The 21,860-nt window shown below is 46.8% G+C and overlaps 3 protein-coding genes across 3 annotated transcripts; 2 read left to right on the top strand and 1 right to left on the bottom strand.

The window, feature by feature from the left end:
* Nucleotides 1-2,046: 2,046 nt before the first annotated feature.
* Nucleotides 2,047-7,326, top strand: TMCO6 (transmembrane and coiled-coil domains 6). Its single transcript, XM_054568332.1, has 12 exons — nt 2,047-2,216; nt 2,324-2,436; nt 3,954-4,069; nt 4,173-4,356; nt 4,611-4,715; nt 4,895-4,980; nt 5,213-5,329; nt 5,547-5,658; nt 5,773-5,959; nt 6,100-6,194; nt 6,540-6,707; nt 6,951-7,326. The coding sequence occupies exons 1-12, from the start codon at nt 2,132-2,134 to the stop codon at nt 7,062-7,064; spliced, it is 1,482 nt and encodes a 493-aa protein (XP_054424307.1). The 5' UTR covers nt 2,047-2,131; the 3' UTR covers nt 7,065-7,326.
* A 32-nt stretch (nt 7,327-7,358) lies between these two features.
* NDUFA2 (NADH:ubiquinone oxidoreductase subunit A2) lies at nt 7,359-9,287 on the bottom strand. Its single transcript, XM_054568333.1, has 3 exons — nt 9,134-9,287; nt 8,902-9,008; nt 7,359-7,629 (listed from the first exon to the last, which is right to left on the bottom strand). The coding sequence occupies exons 1-3, from the start codon at nt 9,232-9,234 to the stop codon at nt 7,538-7,540; spliced, it is 300 nt and encodes a 99-aa protein (XP_054424308.1). The 5' UTR covers nt 9,235-9,287; the 3' UTR covers nt 7,359-7,537.
* A 148-nt stretch (nt 9,288-9,435) lies between these two features.
* On the top strand, nt 9,436-21,108 carry IK (IK cytokine). The gene is made up of 20 exons (XM_054568335.1): nt 9,436-9,567; nt 10,105-10,171; nt 11,630-11,722; nt 12,239-12,298; nt 13,136-13,303; nt 13,473-13,587; nt 14,011-14,081; nt 14,189-14,235; nt 15,251-15,414; nt 16,463-16,571; nt 17,360-17,399; nt 17,561-17,774; nt 18,024-18,042; nt 18,507-18,585; nt 19,047-19,127; nt 19,394-19,451; nt 20,251-20,339; nt 20,536-20,644; nt 20,816-20,850; nt 20,931-21,108. The coding sequence occupies exons 1-20, from the start codon at nt 9,552-9,554 to the stop codon at nt 20,956-20,958; spliced, it is 1,662 nt and encodes a 553-aa protein (XP_054424310.1). The 5' UTR covers nt 9,436-9,551; the 3' UTR covers nt 20,959-21,108.
* The last annotated feature ends 752 nt before the right edge of the window (nt 21,109-21,860 follow it).

The following is a 21,860-nucleotide window of genomic DNA, read 5'->3' as shown; positions in this document are numbered from 1 at the left end:
AATATAAAAAAATAATACCTGTCTCTAAGTAAAGTCTTTGGCACAGAGCCACATCTATTGACAGTAGCCCTGATTGTTATCTTCTTTGTCAGAGCCTCTGCATTCAGAAGACTAGGGCCATCAAAGCCTGGCTCCTAAGTAAATCCCATCATCTTAGTGGAGGCATTCTGGTTGAGGGGTCCAAGATGAGAGGGGAAGTAAGTTTCTGCAAAGATTTCCAACTCATACATTAATTTAAGAATATCTGCCATTTGTCTACCAAGTACTAGGATGGTGCAATGCTCTGGGATGCCCACATGGCCGTTACTTAGTCTCCCAAGTATTCTAGTAGGTGGGGGAGGTGAAAACAGACCCAGAACCACAGTCCATAATGAAGAAAACTCTTACAGGGGACTTGTGGTAGGAGAAGGGAACAGCTAGGCCTGTAGTAGAGAAGACATGGGCCTGTTTCTTATAGGGTTAACAGTGTTGCCAGGTAAGTAAGTGTCAAAAGGCCATTTGGGCAGCTGTAACTGAGCAGACATTCTGGGCAGAACATAGTTTTTGCCTGGGAACATATCATACCTTCCCCACCAAGAGAAAGATGTAGGTATAGAAGTCATTCTGTCCATGAGGAAAGGGACAAGACTCAGGCCCTATGCCCAGCCAGGGCATGATACAGAGTAGGTGCTCAATAAATCGCTGTCTGGGGGCTGGATGGTGCTGGGCCTGGAGACAAGGTGCGGTAGACAGAAGGATGATGGTCTACAGCTACTTACCTAGATGTTTTGCGGATGAGATCAAAGACTTTATCAGTTGACTCAAGAGGTGGAATTAAATTCAAAGAAGGAAGTTGGTGAGAAGGACAATGTCTTTTTCTGGATTTTTTTTTCTTATTTGTGTATTTGCTTAAGTAATAAATATCTAAAAATTAGAGGCCTCCAAAGACATTTCTTAAGTACTATTAGGACACTGCTCTCTTAGAGCTGTAAAGGTGGTTTTGGTGGAGACAACATCAGTTACACTATAACTTAATGACAGTTCTTAAAAGGGTCGTGAAAAAGTATATGCTGCTATAAACTCTCATAACAGGGGCAAATGGTCCAGTACAACTGAGCGGGGGACATAAGAGTTGAGATCTTGAGGATGGTGTTAATTAAGAGAAGGGGACTGTTTGGGGGGGATTAGGGTGGGGGACAGGGACAGGGCTCTAGGTAGAGGAACAGCCTGTGCTAAATCCTGGAGGAGGAAAAGAACAGGGCTTGTTTAGGTAACAAAGGGAAGGTCCAGGAGAGGTGAAAAAGTGAGGTGCCTTTCAGCTGACATTGGAGATGTGTGCAGGGATTAGACCATGTAGGGCATAGTTGGCTACGATTTGGATTTTGAGGGTAAGGGACACCTTTTTAAAAACTCATCAGTGTTTCCCCAGTACCCAGTAAATTATTGGCATTCAAAATGCGGTGAGTTACTTTATTCTAAAAGTAATACAACTCACTTTTATGCAGAACAGTGAAATAATTATATTTGTCTCATTTTCCTCAACCGTGAACTGGGGGTAATTTTAATTGTGAACATTCAGTATGGCAACGCATGGCCACTCATCGGTGGGAAGGGTGTTGGTTGGGGTGAAGTGTGAGTGTGGGGTGCAGATACCATTTCACCAATAAATGGTATCCCATATGTTCATAGAACTTGGGCTAGTTTTGAATGTCTCTCTAGGGTGATTCAGGAGCGGGGAGGTGGTTTGCTGAGTGGAAGGTGACCGGGGCCGGCCGGGGTGGGGATTGAGTTTCTTTCCTCCTTTTCTGAGTACAGTTCTACGCACTTTCCTAGTGGTGGGAAGACAAAACGAGGGGCTGGAACCCTTGCTTGGCTCTCAGCCCAGATTCCACCCCTCAGCCTTCCCGCGTCTCCGTTCCACCCTCCCTGCGTCTCTCCCAGCCCCGCCCTTTGCCCCGCTCCTCCCTTCCCCTCGCCTCAGCCCCTGGCCGCGCCCCCTCGCACCGCACCGCCTTCACTGGGCGTGGAGCCCCGCCTGCTTTACCGCCCCTTCCGCCCCGCGCTGCTGCGGCTGCGCGGTCACTGCCGTCTTCCATACGTGGGGTTTGTGATCCCCAACTTGCGTGCAGCGAGGGTTTCCTCCAGTTCCATCATGTGGAACCGACGGCAGGGCCGTCTCGGGCCGGTGGGATGCGGCGTGGAGGAGCTACGGCGCCGCCGGCGGGAGCGGGAGGCAGGTGCGGGCGGGCGGGGGAACACGGGAGGATGGGGTATGGCGGTGGGAGACGGAGTTCTGGGTTTTGGATGCCCCTCCTTTGCCCTCAGCTGGCTGCTTTGTCCCTAGCATTGCGGAAGGCGAGGAGAGAGCAGCAGCTGGTCAGCAAGAGGCTGCTGAGAGACGACTCCCCAGAGGAAGCCGAAAGGGGATGTGTGGACTTGACCCTCGGGGAAGCCGAGGTGAGGGGGCAGGGTGCGCGGTGAGGTCCGTACTGGCGGGCGCCAGTTTCCGTCCTCTAGTACTCGAGATCCATCCCCAAACCTGAACGCGGTCCCTTCAAAACCTACAACGGGCCAAGCCAGAAACTGGGGTATCCTTCACGCCATCCCGACCCTCATCCCCATATCAGTACTTAAGTCGTAGCTGGGGTTGTTTTTTTTTTTTTTTTAATTTTTTTTTAAAACCTTTTAAAGAACTGTGGAGATGCCCTGGCCGGCGTGGCTCAGTTGGTTGGAGTGTAGTCCCCATAACCGAATACTCGTGGGTTCGATACCCGATCGAGGCTGTGCGGGAGCACGTTAAGAGTCAACCAGTCGATGTTTCTGTCTCTCACAGATGTTTCTCTCTCCCTTCCTCACTCTTTAAAAGCAATGAAAAAAATTTCCTTGGTGAGGATTAAAAACAAACAAAACTGGAGTCTTTCTGTGCCTCGCCATCACAGCTCTACCACCCTCCAGTGGATACTTACAGCAGCCTCTTAGCGGGTCATTTGCATCTGTACTTGCCACCCTCAAGTTCATTCTCCATACATCAGTTAGATGTGTCTTTTAAATATACACAGAGACCTGTGTCGGGGTGGGGGTGGGGGCGCATACATAGAGACCAAACTCCTTTAAGTCCACAGGGACCCAGACCCTATCTTTGTCATGATCGAAAACTCAGATGCCTGCACAGTATTTATTGAACAAATGAATGAAAGGGTTGGTTTTAGTTCATTTATTCATTCAGCAAGTATTGGGCATCCCCTGTATAGTCTATGTGTACGTACGCAGTTTACAAAGCACTTATGCCTGGGTTTTACCATTTATTCATTCTGTACTTAGGCCAAGAAACTGCTGGGTACTGTACTAAGGTACACAAGAGGAGAGTCCCTTTCTTTGAAGTCTTCACAGCCCATGAAGGAGACAGATGTGCTACCACCTGTCATAAGGGAAACATGAGGCACAATAGAAACACCTGTCTGCCACAGGAAGCCAGAAGGAGTAAACTTCCCAGAGGCAGTGACAGGAGCAGAAATCCAAAGGGCAGAGGACCTAGGGAGGGTATGCCAGGCAGAAGAAACAGATTGTGCAAAATCTTGGCAGCTTTAAAAAGTTGTGTTATGCTAGGTGGTGTTAGGGTACAGGTTGCATGAGGAGATGACTTGCAGGGGTTTGTTATGCCAGGTTTAAATATTATTCTTGAAACAACCTGGTAAGAAGGTGGGATAGGTGTTAGTCCCATTTTTTTTTTTCAGGTGAGAACTGAGGTTTAGGTCCCTTGAAGAGGAGGTGGCAGGGCTGGTATTAAGCCCAGTCCTGATTCGCTCTTCTGTCCGCTCCACTGCAGTGTTGGCACTTCCTGGCCGTATTAGTGTGAATGACAAGTTCTAGGGATGGTGCAGTATTGGAGGGCTCACAGGTGACATGGGCAGAGTCAGGCTCAAGATTTGCTTTGTGGCAACTGTATTGCTCTCTCTCCCTGCCCTGTCCTCCAGATCCAGCAGTTCCTGTGGTTGGCCCAGCGGGGAACAGAGGAAAAGGAGAGAGAGGGAGCTCTGGTCAGCCTTCGTCGAGGCTTGCAGCGCCCAGAGACGCAGCAGACCTTCATCAGGTCAGTGTGGGTGGTGGGTGGTGGCCGGGGCTCTGAGGGATGGATAGGAGCGTGGAGGGGAGGGGCCGCAGGCTGAACAGGGCTCTGGTACTCACTCATGTAGGCTGGAGGGCAGCATGCGGACCCTGGTCGGGCTCCTGACCAGCAACCAGGCCCTGCTGCAGCTTGAGGCGGCTCGGTGCCTTCATGAGCTCTCTCATTCCGAGCAATCTGCGGTGGCCGAGGCCTGCCTGCCAGCCACTTCCTACCTTCTCACCTACCTCTCCGGTCACAGCTCAGATTTTATAGTAAGCCCTGTCCCTTCCTACTTTGTTTTTGGCTTGAGTTTAGAAATTGTGTCTTTGGGTGCAGTTTGAGCTGGCAGGTAGGGAGAAGAAAACCTGTTTCCCCTGATGCCCACAGTCATACATACACCCTTCCATCATCTTCCACCCTCTTGTGCCCAGAGTCTCAAGGATGGGGCTGCTCCCTCCTCTGCAGCCCCACCCCCACCCTGAACTGATGTGGGCCAAGCCTAGTGCTTTCGTTGTCCCGCTCTCAGGAGCTCTGTCTGTATACACTGGGTAACCTGATCGTGGAGAGTGAAGCTGTGAGAAGGCAGCTCCTGCCACAGGGCATTGTTCCGGCCTTGGCTGCCTGCATGCAGGTGAGTGTCCACCTTTTCTGTCATCTTCCCGGGGCAGTCCTCCCCTCACTTCTCTCCACGTGCCCCGGCTGCTTTGGGTAGGCAGCTCCAGCCTCTGCCCTGTGGTAAGGGGTTGAAAAACTCAAGAAATCTTCCCCCCCAGCTTCCAAGAGTGAGACCCCTACCCTGTCTACTTCTAGTCCCCCCATCTGAGTGTGCTGGAAGCCCTTGGATATGCCTTGTCGCAGCTCCTGCAGGCTAAGGAAGCTCCAGAGAAGATCATCCCGTAAGTGCAATTGTGTCTGCAGATGTGCAGTTAGGGGGCGACCCATTTGGCAATGTAGCTTCTTGGTACCTTATTACGTCTGGTCCAGAGCTTTTGCACATTTAACTCCGTGTGTCTGGCTGGGAAGGACTTTGGGTTTGGACGCTTTTCCCACCAGCTATTAGGGATTGGGAAGAGCGACAGGCACCTTGCCTTCTGTGGTCCTTACTCACAGCTCTGCTTCTGCTGGCAGCGCCGTCCTGGGCTCCACTCTCCCCCAGCACATGCTGCGACTGTTGCAACCTGGCCCAAAGCTGAACCCTGGAGTCGCTATGGAGTTTGCCTGGTGCCTTCACTACATCATCTGCAGGTAACAGGCTGGTTGGGAAAGTGCCACAGACCTTCCCTGTGGTTCCCTTTGTGACACTTAGGTTTTTGAATTCTGGGTTCTGGAGTTGTTTTCCCCCTTACATGGCCTTTTCTCAGAACTCAGGAAACCCACGAAACCCACAGACCTAGGCTGTTTGCCAGCTTAACGTGGAATTGGCTGAGCAGTAACTATTCAATACTTGTTTCCTGTGGCCCAGCCAGGTCAACAATGCCTTGCTCATCACCCATGGGGCTCTGTCCACTCTGGGGCTGCTGCTGTTGGACTTGGCTGGTGCTGTCCAGAGATCTGAGGATGCAGAACTGGAGCTGGTAGGTGAAGAGGACAGGTCAAGATCTGCTCAGTCTTTCTTCCTACTGTGTTCCTTCTCCAGTGTGTAGGTTGCCCCTTCCTCCTTACACCTGGGCCCCAACTTGTCTTTGCAGCTGGTGTGCCCTGTGCTTCGGTGTCTAAGCAACTTGCTAACAGAGCCAGCGGTGGATGCGGTGGAAGGGCAAATGCAGCTCAGAGATGAGCGTGTTGTAGCATCCTTATTTATCCTTCTGCAGTTCTTCTTCCAGAAACAGCCCAGCCTGCTTCCTGAGGGTCTCTGGCTTCTTAACAACCTCACTGGTATGACCCATAACCTGCCCAGGCCAGGACATTTAGATACTGGGAAAACTTCCTTATAGCTTGGACTGAGATGGGTTGGATTGAAGGGGTGTTTTCAGGCTGCAATTTGAGGGACTTCACCCTGACGTTTTCCCTTCCAGCACACAGTCCTAGCTTCTGTACCTCCTTGCTCTCCCTGGATCTGATTGAGCCTCTCTTGCAGTTGTTGCCAGTGTCTAATGTGGTGAGCGTATTGGTAGGTATTGGAATCATCTGAGTTCAAGGTCTAGTGGCTGAAGTGTAAACAGAGAGCTTGCAAGTGGGATGATATGGATAGTCTCAGGGTCAGGGGCAGGCCCATCTAGGTGTGAGTCCCTAAACTGGTTTACTAGCTACTAACATTGGACAAATGAACTAATCACCTTAGAGCTTCAGTTTCCTGATTTACAATTAGGAATAGTAATCCTGAGGACAACGTGGAGCTCACAGAACATGCTTATAATATTGCTTGGCACAGTGCCTGGGACACGTGGTCAGCACTCTATATAGTTTTTGCTGTAAATGGCTTTCATCCTTTGTGTGGATATGGATCTGTCTACAGGTGCTCACAGTTCTGTGCAACGTTGCAGAGAAGGGTCCTGCTTATTGCTGGCATCTGTGGCCAGGACCCCTGCTGTCCTCCTTGCTGGACACATTGGCCTTCTCTGACACTGACGTAGTAGGCCAGAGTTTGGAGCTGCTGCAACTGCTGTTCCTCTATCGGCCAGAGGTTGGTTTCTGGTCCTGGCTCTCAATCCCCTTTGTTCTGAAGCCTGCAGCCTCACCATAGCCCCTTTCCTTCCAGTTCTGACTATAGTCACTTCTCTGGACCTGGATAGCCTATAAGGGGTCCAGGTCAGAAAGAACATCCTCTTATTGGGAGTGCACCCTCTCCCGGAAAGAGGTGGGCTAACCCCTAACGTCCTGGGAATTGCGTGTTAGGGTGTTGAATCCTTTTCTTCCCTGCCATTAGGCTGCCCAGGCCTTCCTGCAGCAATCAGGCCTACAGGCCCTTAAAAGGCATGAGGAGGAGGCACAGCTCCAGGATCGAGTGCATGCTCTCCAGCGGACAGCTCTTCATGGGTGACCTGGCTTCTCAATGTCGCTCCACTCCTCCCCACCTTCCATGTCCATGGAGTCCCTTTTTGGGGGTTTAGGATCATAATGACTCCTCATGTTCTCTGATCCCACACCCAAGCCTAAACCAAGACCTTTGGACTCCAACTCCCCTTCTTTCACTCAGCACTGCCTGGGCGGGACCAGAGGGAAGTGGGTGTGGTCTACTCATTCTGGGGTCCTGGAATCAATCTCTCCCTCTTTCTTTTGTTTTAGCCGCTGGTGGCTTTTAATGGGACAGAATAAAGTTGTATTTTTATATTAAACTACTTTGCCTCAGTGGTTGCACAATAAGGGGTAGAAGGTGGAATGAAGTAAAGAACATTCTGAGACAGCATCTTACAGCACAAGGTTTATAAATAACAGAACACATTTTTCCACATTGTACTCAGTCCAGCAGAGCCCAGGCTGTGGGGCTGTCACCCTTAATTCTCAGTGAAGGCTTCAGGCTTTGCCACTTAGCACATTCTCTACGGCTCTGGTTACCTGATCAGCGCTAAAGTTGTTCAAAGAGACATTCTTCTCTTGGCCAAATGCTGTAGAGAAAGGGAGGTGACTAAGTATCCTCTCTGCACTATTGGGGCTAGCAAAGTATAACAACATGTCTTTGTCATCAGCTTACAGTGTTGTTATGATAGGAAGGTAGTAAAGAGATGATCAAGGTGGATTTGGTCTGACCAGAATTTATCCAGTGGGTCTCAAACACACCTAGGAAGCCCAGGTCCAACTAGAATTTTGGCTGACTGTGGGCGGCCTCAAAGGTAAGGAAGGTGTTTAATGGAAGTGTTAAAGGGCAGAATAGTAGGCATTTATTAACCATGTGAGCATTGCATGGACCTAGACTTGGCTGGGTGCCCATTCTGTGGCTCCCATAGTCATTTAGTGTAATACACTGTAGCTGTTTGAGTCCATTTCCTTTACCAGATTGTGGAAGGAGAAGCTTTTTCCTCCTTCAGTTTTTAGCACATGGCATTACTACAGATGTCCACTGCTAGAATCAATCTGCCTTAGGTGTGACTCCCCTCTTCCTCGACATTCCTAGGGCAAGGTGTTAAGAACCATGATTAAAATACCACTATGCATAAACATTTATTGTGTGCCTACTATGTGCCAGGCAACATGATAGTAATTTTCAGATTGTGGTAGGTGTAAATAGGTAATATGCTAAAAAGGGGCTGGGGCAATGTTACGTAACTGGTCAGGGAATGGCTTTTTGAGGTGATCCATAAAAGCTCAGAGCTGAAAATAACCTGACTGATAAGGAGCCAGCCATGGATGTCTGGCAGAAGTGCATTCTAGGAAGGGGAACATATGTAAAGGCTCAACCCTGTTACATCCAGCTACATAATCATTGGTATGTTCCGTAAAAATTTTGATTCAACAACCAAAATAGAATCAAGACACTCATATAATGAAGATTAAATGAGACTTAGGTAGGAAAGCACCAAGTACAGAACCTAACATTAAGTGTTCAACACAGAATCATTATTTTAGTTTTTCATAATTGAGAATCTAACACTCTGGACCGGCACTGCCCACACATAATTTCGAAGGATTATGAATTACAAAAATGACAGCTGTAGGTCCCTATGCAGGACTGGGCCCACCTCCAAACGGCTATTACCCAAGACACAAAGCATCTTATAATCTTAAGAACGCAAATTTCCTTAATGGCAACAAGGTCAAAAGCAAGGCCAAAGTCTTAGTTCCAGACTCGACCAGTTTTTGCTTGACCTTGGACGGCTGTTTGTCTACTCGAACCCTTGTTTACCCACTGCGGTCCCAGGCTCGTAGCGTCCCGCACTCACCATAGCGGGCCCAGAGTTTCGGCTGCACATCAGAGCACTCGCGGATTAGGATGGGCAGGTCGGGGTTCGCTTTCTTCAGCTCCACATATCGCTTCTCGATGAAATCCCTGCGGTTCCCAAGAAAACGCCACGCGTACTGTGTGGGCTCCCGCTCCTCCAACCACCGGGAGGTCGAGGTCATGACCCCACCGCCCCGAAGTCCGCCCGCCCGCTTCCCCACGAAGTGCCTCACCTGACGCCCTGGCTGCCTGGAGAGCGCTGGCATAAGTGGATGCGAATCTCTCGCAGAGCCAGCTTGGCCCCGACCCCACGACTCACAGCGGCCGCCGCCATCTCTGCTAGTACCCACCCCCCTGCGCAGGCCTTCTGGCCAATTTCTCCTGGCGGACCAATCGCGGACCCTCTCGTCCCCGCGATAGGTCAGCTGACGTAGGGGGCGGGGTCAAAGTTAGCCGGTGATATAAAAGCCTTGTAGGGCACCGTCCGAGTCGCCCTGCGCGGGGGTGTGTGCGGAAAGACGGGGCGGGGGGTGGGGGCGTGGCGCAAAGCACTGTGGGTTGGATCCGGAGGTGCATTGTGGGGAAAAGGCTGTCGCCGCTTTGTTGGTAGTGAAACCGCAGTCCTTGCTTGCGTTGAAGCACCGCGGCGAAATGCCAGAGCGAGATAGTAAGTCTCGGGTCGTCTGTCCTTTCTTCTCTGCGGGGCTCGGGACACTTGGCGCGTTATTTTGACCTTAAACAGGGTGTGTGTGTGTCTGTGAGGGTGGAGAGGGGCTGGAGTGACGCTAGAAGCCTTGGCGAAGTCGTTGGGCCCAAATGAGGTCGGGAAGCTCCAGACTCTGTCTCTAAGCCCGGTCTTTGCCCAAGTGTCGACAGATGGGGTTTGTGAACTTTCCTCCCTCTCCCGAAACCCCCTGTCATTTAATCTTGAGTTGTTCCGGTTTCTCTCTCACGTAATATCTTTGCTGATCCTCCAGCTGGTGTAGGGGCCTCCTCCTCAGGTCTCCCACACCCCTTTGTTTTTTCCTACTTAAGTACTTACTACATTGTATTGTTACTGTCGCTGTTCTTGCTTTTCTTCCTCACTAGATTTTGAGCAGTTTGACAAAAGTACATCTGTATTGTTCACTGTTATATCCCTAACGTTTGCTCAGGACCTGACGCCAAAGAGATTGATTACATTAATGCCTATACTTTTTCTTAGGCGAGCCGTTCTCCAACCCTTTGGCCCCAGATGGCCACGATGTGGATGACCCTCACTCCTTCCACCAGTGAGTGTTTTGATTTAGCTGGGCAATGGGTAGGCTGGTGGCGGTGATGTTGGTAAAAGAATTCTGAATGTCTTGTCAGCAAGGGTGGTCAAAAAATTGTACCACTTGCCCCTTTACTTGGATCAGGTCAACTGCATAAGAGTATTAGAAGGGAAATTCTGGCAGGGAGGGCGCTAGTTTTGAAAGTTGATGTTTAATTACACATTGCATAGGAATTCCTCTTATAGAACATTAAAACATCTGAGATAAGGGTAAAACTCACTTTGATAAAATCACCAGTTCCAGTCCCTTTCTTAGAGCTAACTATTGTTATCTTTCTTATGTGTACTTTTATTTCTTACTCTTTTTAAAAATGCATTTATATACATATATTTATGTTTCAGGAAAATGTATCACTGCTTTGTGAATTAAAATGTTTAAATTAAATGGTATCATATAATATACTTATTTATACTTGCATTTTTCCATTGTTAAAACTGGGCTCAGCAGGCCAAAGGAGAGGCCTAGTTGGAAGAGGGCTCAAAGGTACCTGACTAAAATTTGGGCAATGAATGACTCCTTGTCACCGCACTAATAAAAATAATCTCTTGTACCATCAGTTTTCCACACTTGGAAAACACCATCCCAGTTTAGTTAGTTAGTTGCCAGTTAATGGACATTGAGGTAGTTTGCACATTTTTATTTTCAAAGCTGTAACTGAGAACTGGCCATTTATTTAGATGAATGGAGTTGCTGGGTCATAGGAGGTATGTACTTAAATTTTAATAGATACGGCCAAATTGCCCTCCAAATAAGTTCTACTGGTTTATATGCCATCAGCAGAATATAAGAGTATCCACTTCCCAAATTCTCACTCATAGTTGATTATTCAAACTATTTTTTTTAATTACCATTTTTAAAAAGATTTTATTTATTTATTTTCAGAGAAGGGGGAAGGGAGGGAAAAAGAGTAACATCAATGAGCGAGAGAAACATGGATTAGTTGCATCTCATTCGCCCCCAGCTGAGGACCTGGCCTGCCACCCAAGCATGTGCCCTTACCAGGAATTGAACCGGCAACCTCTTGGTTTGCAGGCCGGTGCTCCATCCACTGAGCCATACCAGCTAGGGTGATTAATCAAACTTTTTAATAATTAACACTTTGATGCAGTAGAAGTGGCATTGTTAAACATTTTATTTATTTTTTAATTTATTGATTCAAGAGAGAGAGAAACATTGATTTGTTGATCCACTTATTATGCATTCAACGGCTGATTCTTGTATGTGCCCTGACCAGGAATTGAGCCTGCAGCCTTGGCATATTGGGATGATGCTCTAACCGACTGAGCTACGCAGCCAGGGCCGCCTGTTTTGTTTTAAGTTTTATGTCCCTGATTTCCAGTAAAATTAACCATGTTTTTTACATACTTCTTTTCTAATTTTTATTGGGTACTAATTTTTAAAATCTTTGCCTTCTAGATCAAAACTCACCAATGAAGACTTTAGGAAACTTCTCATGACCCCAAGGGCTGCACCTACCTCTGCACCGCCCTCCAAGTCACGTCACCATGAGTAAGTTCTGGGGTGATCCAGCCAGTCTCCCGTCTCCTTCCTACAGAAAATCTATTTATCTAGTTATCTTAGGAACTGGAAGACTAGTTCTTTTTTGAAGTCTGTCGTTCTGAGTCTTTCTCCAGTGGAAATTGAAGCACCCGTGGAGACTGGGATGCTCTGAGATTTACTTTTTCTAGGACCACTTGTCCTAGAACCACTTTTCCGTGAACCACTTGTACTAAAGTTGCTGCTGGTGCTTAAACGGGAAGATTCCTGGGCCCATTCTAGCCCCACAGACTCAGATTCTGGGGCAGATATTTGAGGAAACAATTTAAATAAACAGTCCTTCAGATGGTTGTGATGCCCTCTAAAGTGAGAACCACTCACCTGCAAATATTAATGTGGATCTCTGCCTGATGGAAACTGTTGCTCGTGTTAGTGCTCTAAACTTTTCTTCAGTCCTCAAGCACACTTTTTGGGGTTCCTTTTTGGAGTGGCAGGATTTTGCCATCAGTAAATTTCTTTCTTTTCTAGGATGCCAAGGGAGTACAACGAAGATGAAGACCCAGCTGCACGAAGGAGAAAAAAGAAAAGGTGAAGGAAGGAGGGAGGAATGTTGGGTGTTAAGTTGGATAATGTTTGAGGGAAAGGAGTAGGGGCTAGTTAAACCACTAGAGACTAAAGTTTTCCTTTATTGTCATAAGGCTCCCAGCTTTCAGAGTGGAGAGGAATGATACGTGGAGTGGCAGTTGAGGGGTTTGAAATCAGCCTGCAGTGTTTTAATCTCTTTACCAGTTTATAGCAGAATAACCTTAGCATTTTGCTTAACCTTTCTAACCCTTAATATTTTCATGTATCGAATAGAAATAGCCATAGTAACTTTTATTAGGTTGTCATGAGATCAATTGTGACAGTGCATGTAAACGCTTAGTGCCAGTGCCTGGCATATAGTAACCATCCAATAAATCTTGGCTGCTATCATCGTCATCATCATTGTTATTTATATGATACTAGACTTTCTGGGCCCGTTATTAGCTTTCCACTCTTCTCGGGGAGAACTGGCAAGGAGTGATTTATTTTCTGTTGAAACTTGGAAGATGATAATAATTCAGATGACTTCACCGTTTCCATTTAGAAAAGTCTTATACCTATAGAGAGTCAGTGGTGCAGAGTTGGGTGGCATTAAAGAATTCTGAAGTGAAAGATGGAGTGTCCTGAAGCGGCAGATGGAACAGTGTATCTGAGAGTTGAAAGATGCTGTAGTTGTGATTTTGAGGACTATGAAGAGGTGACCAGCAGTTTTTTCAGGATTTACATGAGCTTTCACTATAGAGAATTGGATGAAGGTGTAGGGAAACAGGCAGGAACAGTTCTGTCGACGTTGGGATAGCAGCCAGTGAGCCTTACACATTTGTTTTTCTCTGGTCATAGTTATTATGCCAAGCTTCGCCAACAAGAAATTGAGAGAGAGAGAGAACTAGCAGAGAAGTACCGGGACCGAGCCAAGGAACGGAGAGATGGCGTGAATAAAGATTATGAGGAAACCGAACTGATCAGCACCACAGCCAACTACAGGGCTGTGGGCCCCACTGCTGAGGCGTACGTACCGAGGGGGCCTGGGCACGGTTTCCTCTGCCTTCCAGAGTCAGACAGTTGCAGTGTGAATTCTTCTTACACTTTCCCTGATCTTGAGCCCACATCAGGCCATTTCACAAGGCATTTGCCACCCACAGAGGACTGTTCTAATGTGGCCTTTTTTGTTATATAGGGACAAATCAGCTGCAGAAAAGAGAAGACAGTTGATCCAAGAGTCCAAGTTCTTGGGTGGTGACATGGAACACACCCATTTGGTGAAAGGCTTGGATTTTGCTCTGCTTCAAAAGGTGAGCCTTGGTGAGTGAGTGGAGACTTGATACTAGAAAGCTGCATGCTCTTGTGTGGCCCTTTCACGGTGAGAAGGGAGACTGCTGTTAGTTCAGACCGTCTAGAAGGGGTAACGGTTGCCCTCCTGTAGGACTAATTGCTACTTCTTCAAGTCTCAACTCAGTTTTATTTTCTCTCCACTCCTCACCTCCCACTCCCTGCACCCTTGCATACCTCTTCTATTTTACTTACAGCAGTTACCACACTTTGTTGATTAATTATTTAATATATCTGTCTCTCCTGCTATAAGATCCATTAGAGCAAGGATTATACTGGCTTGTTTAGTATTGAGTTCTTAGTTCCTGGTAGTGTGTGGTATATTGGTATCAGTAAATACGTGTAAAAATGGTTACATGTCAAAATGCTACTTGCTTTCCTGTTAGGTACGAGCTGAGATTGCCAGCAAAGAGAAAGAGGAGGAGGAACTAATGGAAAAGCCCCAGAAGGAAACCAAGTACGTAAACATCAGGGGGAATTTGGGAGTTTAGAAATGTGGAACCTAAAGTAGGAACACATTTAGCAAAAAAAAATAAAATAAAAATTTTTTTTTTGTCTTTTCAGGAAAGATGAGGATCCAGAAAATAAAATTGAATTTAAAACACGTTTGGGTGAGTACAGAGTTCCCACACTAGTGGCTCTGCATTCTAGTTGAATTGTAGACTAATGCGCTGAGCAGGATATGCTTCCCTTTTCCTTCAGCCTTTTTTTCCTCTTTTCAGCTAGTGTCCCAAAAATACTCTAGTAGAAATTCAGATGTGGACTTAGTTATTTCCTATGTTATTAATGTCCTTACATGGGAAGCTCTTTCAGATTAGGGCTCATACTTTAAGGGAGGTAGCATTGTTGGTGATTAAAAATCGAGAACTTGCAGTCTGAGAGAACTGGGTTAGAATCCTGCTGATGCAAACACAGTAAGCGTGTGGTTTAGGCATCTGACTTTATTTTTCAGTGCCTGTTTGTCCAGCGGCAAAACTGGAGCTAATGTTCACGTCATGGGATTATTTGAATGAAGAGAATATAGGCAATATGCCTACTAACAACTGGTTTTTCATTCATCATTAATATTACCTTAAACCTCATCCTTACCCTGACTGGTGTGGCTCAGCGGGTTGGGTGTCGTCCCACAGACTGAAAGGTCGCTGGTGTGATTCCCAGCCAGGGCACATGCCTGGGTTGCGGGCCAGGTTCCCAGTTGACATGCAAGAGGCAACCAATTGATGTTTCTCTTCCCCTCTCTAAAAATAAATAAATCTTTTTTTTTTTTAAACAACCCTCATCCTTTTTCCTCTCAGGGCCTCATACAATGGTAAGCACATAGTACCCTTGAGAAGGCAATGGAGAAGAGTGAATAGGAGGAGTTAGACTGCCAGGGTCTCATTCTTTGTTTTGTCACTTGGTAGCTGTATGACTTTAGGTAAACCACTTAATTCTGAGCTTTAATATTCTTATTAGTTAAAGGGAGATAATACCTCCCTCACAAAGCTGTCTTGAACAATGACTGAAGCAAAGTAAAGCGTGCATAGCATTGGTATGTTGGCTGGCACAGAGTAAGCGCTCAGTAAATGGCAGGCATTATTGTAGGAGGCTCTCATTGGCTTCTTGCTACTCTTTCTCTTTTCATAGGCCGCAATGTTTACCGCATGCTCTTCAAAAGCAAGGCATATGAGCGGAATGAGCTGTTCCTGCCGGGCCGCATGGCCTATGTGGTAGACCTGGATGATGAGTATGCTGACACAGACATCCCCACCACTCTTATCCGCAGCAAAGCTGATTGCCCCACCATGGAGGTGAGTAACCCAAATCCTGAAAGCTTTTCACACGAGTCTCAGACCTGGAAATCAGCCTCAATTCTGCCCCCGCCTCATTGACCACATTTAACCCATCACCAAGTTCTGTCCACTTTTCATCTCCTAAATCTCAACTGAATCCATTCGCTTTCCTCTCTCCCCCCACCAATGGCATCCTAGTCCAAGCCATCATCTCTTCCTGGAACTATTAAAAGAGTCTCCTAATTGGTTTCTCTATTTCTACTCTGGTTCCCTTCTAATATTTATTTTTAATTACTACTGAGATGTAATTCACATACCATATAGTTCCTCCCCCCCCTTTTAAAAATTTATTGATATTAGAGGAAGAAAGAGAGGAGAGAGAGAAAAACACTGATTTGTTGTTCCACTTATTTATGTACTCATTGATTGATTCTTGTATGTGCCCTGACTGGGGATCATACCTGCAGCCTTGGTGTAATGGGATGATGCTCTAAGCAACTGAGATACCTTGCCAGGGCCACAGTTTGCTGCTTTAAAGTGTGTAATTCAATGGCTTTTAATATACATATAGAATTGTGTAATTAGGACAGTCAATTTTGAAACATTTTCATCACCCCCCAAAAATAACATGTACTTTTTAGCTATCACCCCAACCCCCCATCCCAGTCTCCAGTTCCATTTTTATATGTGGCCAGAGTGATCATTTCAAGACATGAATTTTTGTCTCACCAGTTTGGAAGCTCTCACTGGTTTCTCAGTATTAGAGAGTAAAATCTTTATTGTGGCCAATGAGCCTCTGCATCTTCTGGACTTCCCAGCCTGTTTTCACCGTGCTTCCCTGTTGCTAGCTCTTCAGTCATCCTTGCTTTCTTTAATGTGTAGGATCACTTTTGATCCAGACCTTTGCATGCTCTCATCCCTCTGGAATGTCCTTCTACAACACTTCCTTTCCCAGTCTTCACCTAGTTGATTCTAACTCATCCTTCAATTTCTTAAGTGAATGAATGAATAAATGAAGAGATTCCTTCTCAGTGGGATAACATTCTTGCTTCCTGGGATTTTTCAGGCCCAGACCACACTGACTACAAATGACATTGTCATCAGCAAGCTCACTCAGATCCTTTCCTACCTGAGGCAAGGTACCCGCAACAAGAAGCTCAAGAAGAAGGACAAAGGTAACCTGGAGGGTTAGGGAGAACCTCTGGAGGGGCATTTGAGGATGGAACCAAGGTCTCCTGGAGCCTTCCGTCTCCAGAACATTGGGAGGCTCCTGAGGAACAGAGGAAATTGAGAGCAGTGTAGCATTGACAAGGAGATGGTTACATCCAGTTTCTGGCTATTCGACCCACCCAGGAGGCAATGGTTAACTCTGAGGCAGGAGAAGGAGAGAATGGGTAGCCTCCTGTCCCACCTTCTAAACAGGTGTTTAAAAGGGAATTGAACATGAAAAAGCCGTGACTGGTGTTGCTCAATGGGTTGGGCTTCATCCCCTAAACCGAAAGGTGGCTGGTTTGATTCCTTGTCAGGGCACGTGCCTGGGTTGCAGGCCAGGTCCCCAGCTGGGGGCCTGTGAGAGGCAACCAATTAATGTTTCTCTCAAACATCAATGTGTGTCTCCCTCTCCTCCTTCCTCTATTCCCTTTTCTCTAAAAATAAAATCTTTAAGAGAAAAAAAATAATAAAAGGGCCCTAGCTGGTGTGGCTGGGTGGATTGAGTGTTGGCCTGGGAATCAAAGAGTTTCCTGTTCAATTCCCAGTCAGGGCACATGCCTGGGTTTTGGGCCAGGTCCCCTGGGGGGGCGCATGAGAAGCAACCACACATTGATGTTTCTTTCCCTCTCTCCCTCCCTTCTCTGTCTAAAAATAAATAAATAAATTAAAAAAATCTTTTTTAAAAAAAGAAAGCTTGATGAGGCTGAGTGGGAATTAATGAGTTTTCCTCATTCCTTTCTTCATATTTTAGGGAAGCTAGAAGAGAAGAAGCCCCCTGAGGCTGACATGAAGTATGTATCCTAGCCCCTGTCACCTGATCGGAGGGAGGAAGGGGGCTCTGTGTTTCTTGTCTTTAGCATTTTGGGGAGGTCTGGGTATGTGAATCTAGAGAAATGGCCAGGGGAAGTGAAAGTGTGCGTGTGACTTGGGCAACTAATCTTTGTTTTCCTAGTATATTTGAAGACATTGGGGATTATGTGCCCTCCACAACCAAGACACCTCGGGACAAGGAACGAGAGAGATATCGTGAACGGGAGCGTGATCGGGAGAGAGACAGAGATCGTGACAGAGAGCGGGAACGAGAACGAGAGCGGGAGCGGGACCGAGAGAGAGAGGAAGAGAAGAAGAGGCACAGCTACTTTGAGAAGCCGAAAGTGGACGATGAGGTAAGATGTGGCCCCTCGTGCCACGTGGTGGAGCTGCCTACCTCTCTGCCTGCCCAGCCTGGTACAGGACCCCTCTGTTACATAGGCACCTCAGGGATCCATAGAGGCCGCCAGGTCAACTAATGCAGGGTAGGCACCGTTCTCTAAAGGGGGACAATGGGGGCAGGGAATTGATTCAGACCTGGGGAGTGGGGGATGAGTGGAAATCCCTAATGGTGACACTGACTTCAGATTTTATTTTCTTTCTAGCCCATTGACGTTGACAAAGGTGAGTTGTATCCAAGGTGTATTGCAGTGGCTCTGGAACGCCTGTTTTCCCCTGGCTGAGAGTCTGACCTAGAGCTCAGAGCCTGCAAGGGTGGGGTTGGGGGACTTCCTGGTCTTGGGTTCTCATAAGATCCACATGTCTTGTTATATGGAATAGACAGAAGGTAGTTCTGGGGTTCCGTCCATCTTCCTGGGCAGTGACAGGGTTTATGTGATCTGTTAGATAAAATTTCTCAAGCTGTGGGGTCTTGAGGATGTGAGGTTGAGTGGATAATATTCTGAGCATACTATGCCATCCCACCCAGAGTAGTTCATTATTAGTTGGGGTGTGATTAAAATGTTAGCTAAATGGGTTCTGTTGCTTAAAAAGTGTTTTTATGAAAGCTACAGGTTGGAAATGTGTTTTAGGGGAGAGGTTGTAAATTCCTCATTTCAATGTGCTAATAGAAAGAACTCTTTCCCCAGGACCTGGATCTGCCAAGGAGTTGATCAAATCAATCAATGAAAAGTTTGCTGGTTCTGCTGGCTGGGAAAGCACTGAATCATATCCTTTATTTCAATAAGTTTCTGGGTTCTAGAGAATTGTTCTCTATTTATTTATTTGTTTTTTAATTTTTATTTTTAGAGAGGGGAAGGGAGGGAGAAGAGGGAGAGAAACATCAATGTGTGGTTGCCTCTCATACGCTCCCTACTGGGGGACCTGGCGCACAACCCTTTGGTTCACAGGTTGGCACTCAGTCCACTGAACCACACTTGCCAGGGCGAGAATTGTTCTTTTTTAATTCCAACTCCACCTGCCTCCCTGCTTTCCCACAACTTGGCTTCTGCCCTTTTTTGTTAATTTTGACCAGGATGAAGTCATTGTGACTTTGACCTTTGTGAGAGAACCCATTCAAGTTCATAGTCCTCTCCTTAGAGCTTTCATGTTAATGCTTTGAGCCCTTGGCCCTTTCTGCTTGAAGCTTTTCTGCTACAGGCAGGATTATTGTCTTTAACACAACATATGCTGAAGAAGCCAGAGGACAAGAAGCAGCTGGGAGATTTCTTTGGCATGTCCAACAGTTACGCTGAGTGCTACCCGGCCACGTACGTGAGACTCTTAAGGGAGGCTGGCATGATTGGAGAAGAGGGTTGGGGGTGGAGGGGTGGGGAAGGATGCGATAAAGTGAAAATTTGATTTGCTGGCATCCATAGGTACTTTGTACTTGGATGAACTATTCTATTAGGCCATGACTGGGGGGTCTGGGGAGGATGGTCATTCCTAGGCATATAGTTTCTTACTCGGGTAGGTTTCTAGATGAAGCATAGGAGTCTGGGTCTGGACCATCTGCTCAGTTGTTGCTTCTTTTTAGGATGGATGACATGGCTGTAGACAGTGACGAGGAGGTTGATTACAGCAAAATGGACCAGGTATGGCGTTGGAAGGATGGGTGGAGGCTCTGGGCAGTTACTCTTTAGTCCATATCCCTTTTCCCACTCCCAGAAGATCTGTCTCATTTACTTGTCCTCACCTTCCCTCAGCTGCAGTAATGGGATCGACAGCATGGTGGGGTCATGGGCCACTGAACTATTTCAAAGTGCTGGTACAAAAATCAAATGAGAGCCAAAAATATATTTCTTCATCTGTCTCCTACAACATGCCAGGGTGTGATTCCTATTCTCGGCAGTATGCAAGTCTTTAGTGTATAAGTAGAAAGGGCGGAAAGAATTGCAGTCTTTTGAAAATAATGAAGTTTATTCTAGCCTGCCAGTGTTGGAATTTTTCTCCAACCCTTAAAACCCAACAAACATACCATAAATGGTAAAGAAATTTCATCTCCTTTGTCTTTGTTCTCCCTGTACTGCAGTGGTTAAGAGCATGGTTTTAATTCCATCCTGGAGCCTTGCTTAACGCTGGCTCTGCCATTTATTAGTTTTGTTACCTTGCCAACTTACTTCACTGCTTGTGCCTCAGTTCCATCTTCAGGAAAATGGAGAGAGGTATATTTTCTCTTACTAGAGTTTTTGAGAGAATTCTAAGATAGGTATTCAGTGTTTAGACTAATGCCTGGCACATAATAAATTCATAGTAAGCATTTTATTATTTATTAAGGTAGGATTCATAAATGATGAAATCTGGGATTGTGGGAGAGCCTGGCTTTAATCAAGGGGTAAAATTCCATTTCCATTGACATCTCTTCCTTCCCGGTCTCCCATTGTCGTGCAACAGGGTAACAAGAAGGGCCCCTTGGGTCGCTGGGATTTCGATACCCAGGAAGAATACAGCGAGTATATGAACAACAAGGAGGCTTTGCCCAAGTGAGTTGGTACTAAATTTGGCCAGGCTGTGAAGAGAGGGAAGTGATGGGTGGAGCTGCCCCACACCAAGGTAGAGGGTGTAGTCTTGCTGGGATATTTCCATATGGCTTCTCTGCTCACAGGGCTCTCTGGGAACACCTTGCTAGTGCTATGCAACTAATGCCGCCTTCTCCCAATTGCCCGTTTTTCCCCTCAGGGCTGCATTCCAGTATGGCATCAAAATGTCTGAGGGACGGAAAACCAGGCGCTTCAAGGAAACCAATGACAAGGCAGAGCTTGATCGCCAGTGGAAAAAGATTAGCGCGGTAAGCGGGACTGCCTCTCTGGTGGGAGGGTGTCAACTGGGAGGAGACACTGGTCCACTCACCTAGGAATAGGCAAGGGGTTTGGGAGCCATGGAAGCAGAGAGATCAGCCTTGGGCCTCAGGTGAGCTTAGACTGGCATTATAACTATCCATTCTAACTCCTTCCTGCAGATCATTGAGAAGAGGAAGAAGATGGAAGCTGATGGGTGAGCATGATTATTCATCCTCTTTGGGACTGGGGAGTTGCTTAGTTTATTGACATGCTGACTCATTTCTCCTTTTGCAGGGTTGAAGTGAAAAGACCAAAATACTAATCACCAGTTCCAACTCCAAGAAGGGTCTTTACAAGGACATGCTCCCCGCTGCTTGCTTTCTACAATTCCCAAAGAATTTGCAAGATTTTTTTGTTTGTTTGTTTTCTCCTTGAATGTATATAAAATATTATTGTATAATCATTTGGTTCCATTAAAATTGGTTAACCTGCTGTCTTCTCTGTGTTGAGCATCTCCTACTCCAGGGCCCCTGAGGCACCAAGAGGGCTATTAATTCTACTGATTGTGAGATCACATGCAGATAGTCAGCTCAGTCCTTTCCTGAGCTATGGTCCTAGATTTCTAGACAGTAAGGATGTTTACTAGCCAGGGTGCCCAGTGGGGAATGGAACGACCCTCACTGATGGGCAAGAGAAGGATGGTTGGTCCCAAATGTCAGACATTCAAGCCCATTTGGGGGCCGAATCTTGGGCCAGATTCCCTGGGAGTCAGGGTCAGCCCCGTGTGCTGCCAGTCTGATGCCAAAGTTGTGTGTGACTAGGTGCTAGGTGAAGGCACCTGATAAAGAATCACTTGTGGGAACAAAAACCTATTTGGAATTTATGCTCTCCTTGGAGCTTTAGTAATTCTAAGCACACATCACTACTTTCCTGGCTGAAGGGATAACCTTGGGGAAGTGCCTTGAAACCCTGTGCTAGGCCCAAAGATTTTTGGTGTGTCTTTGACACCCTGCAAAGTTTACTGAGGCCCAGAGTGGGCTTTCTGGCCTTCAAATCACTCCATCCCTGCTTTTGCTTTTGCTTTGCTCCTTGCCAGCACTTCCGTCTTGTACTCATAAATCCCTAGCTGCTACTGTCCATTCCAAGTCTTAAAACCTGTGTGCTTACTAGATCCTTCAGAAAACTAGAAGGCCATCATAGCCATTGCCTTTGGTCACTTTAATC

The sequence above is a fragment of the Pteronotus mesoamericanus genome, unplaced genomic scaffold (genome assembly GCF_021234165.1).
Source record: "Pteronotus mesoamericanus isolate MK-2021 breed Mesoamerican mustached bat unplaced genomic scaffold, CSHL_Meso_final contig_2, whole genome shotgun sequence".
In the NCBI taxonomy this organism is placed as follows: domain Eukaryota; kingdom Metazoa; phylum Chordata; class Mammalia; order Chiroptera; family Mormoopidae; genus Pteronotus; species Pteronotus mesoamericanus.
The sequence above is the reverse complement of the archived record's forward strand: the minus strand, read 5'-3'. Positions and strand labels throughout refer to the sequence as shown.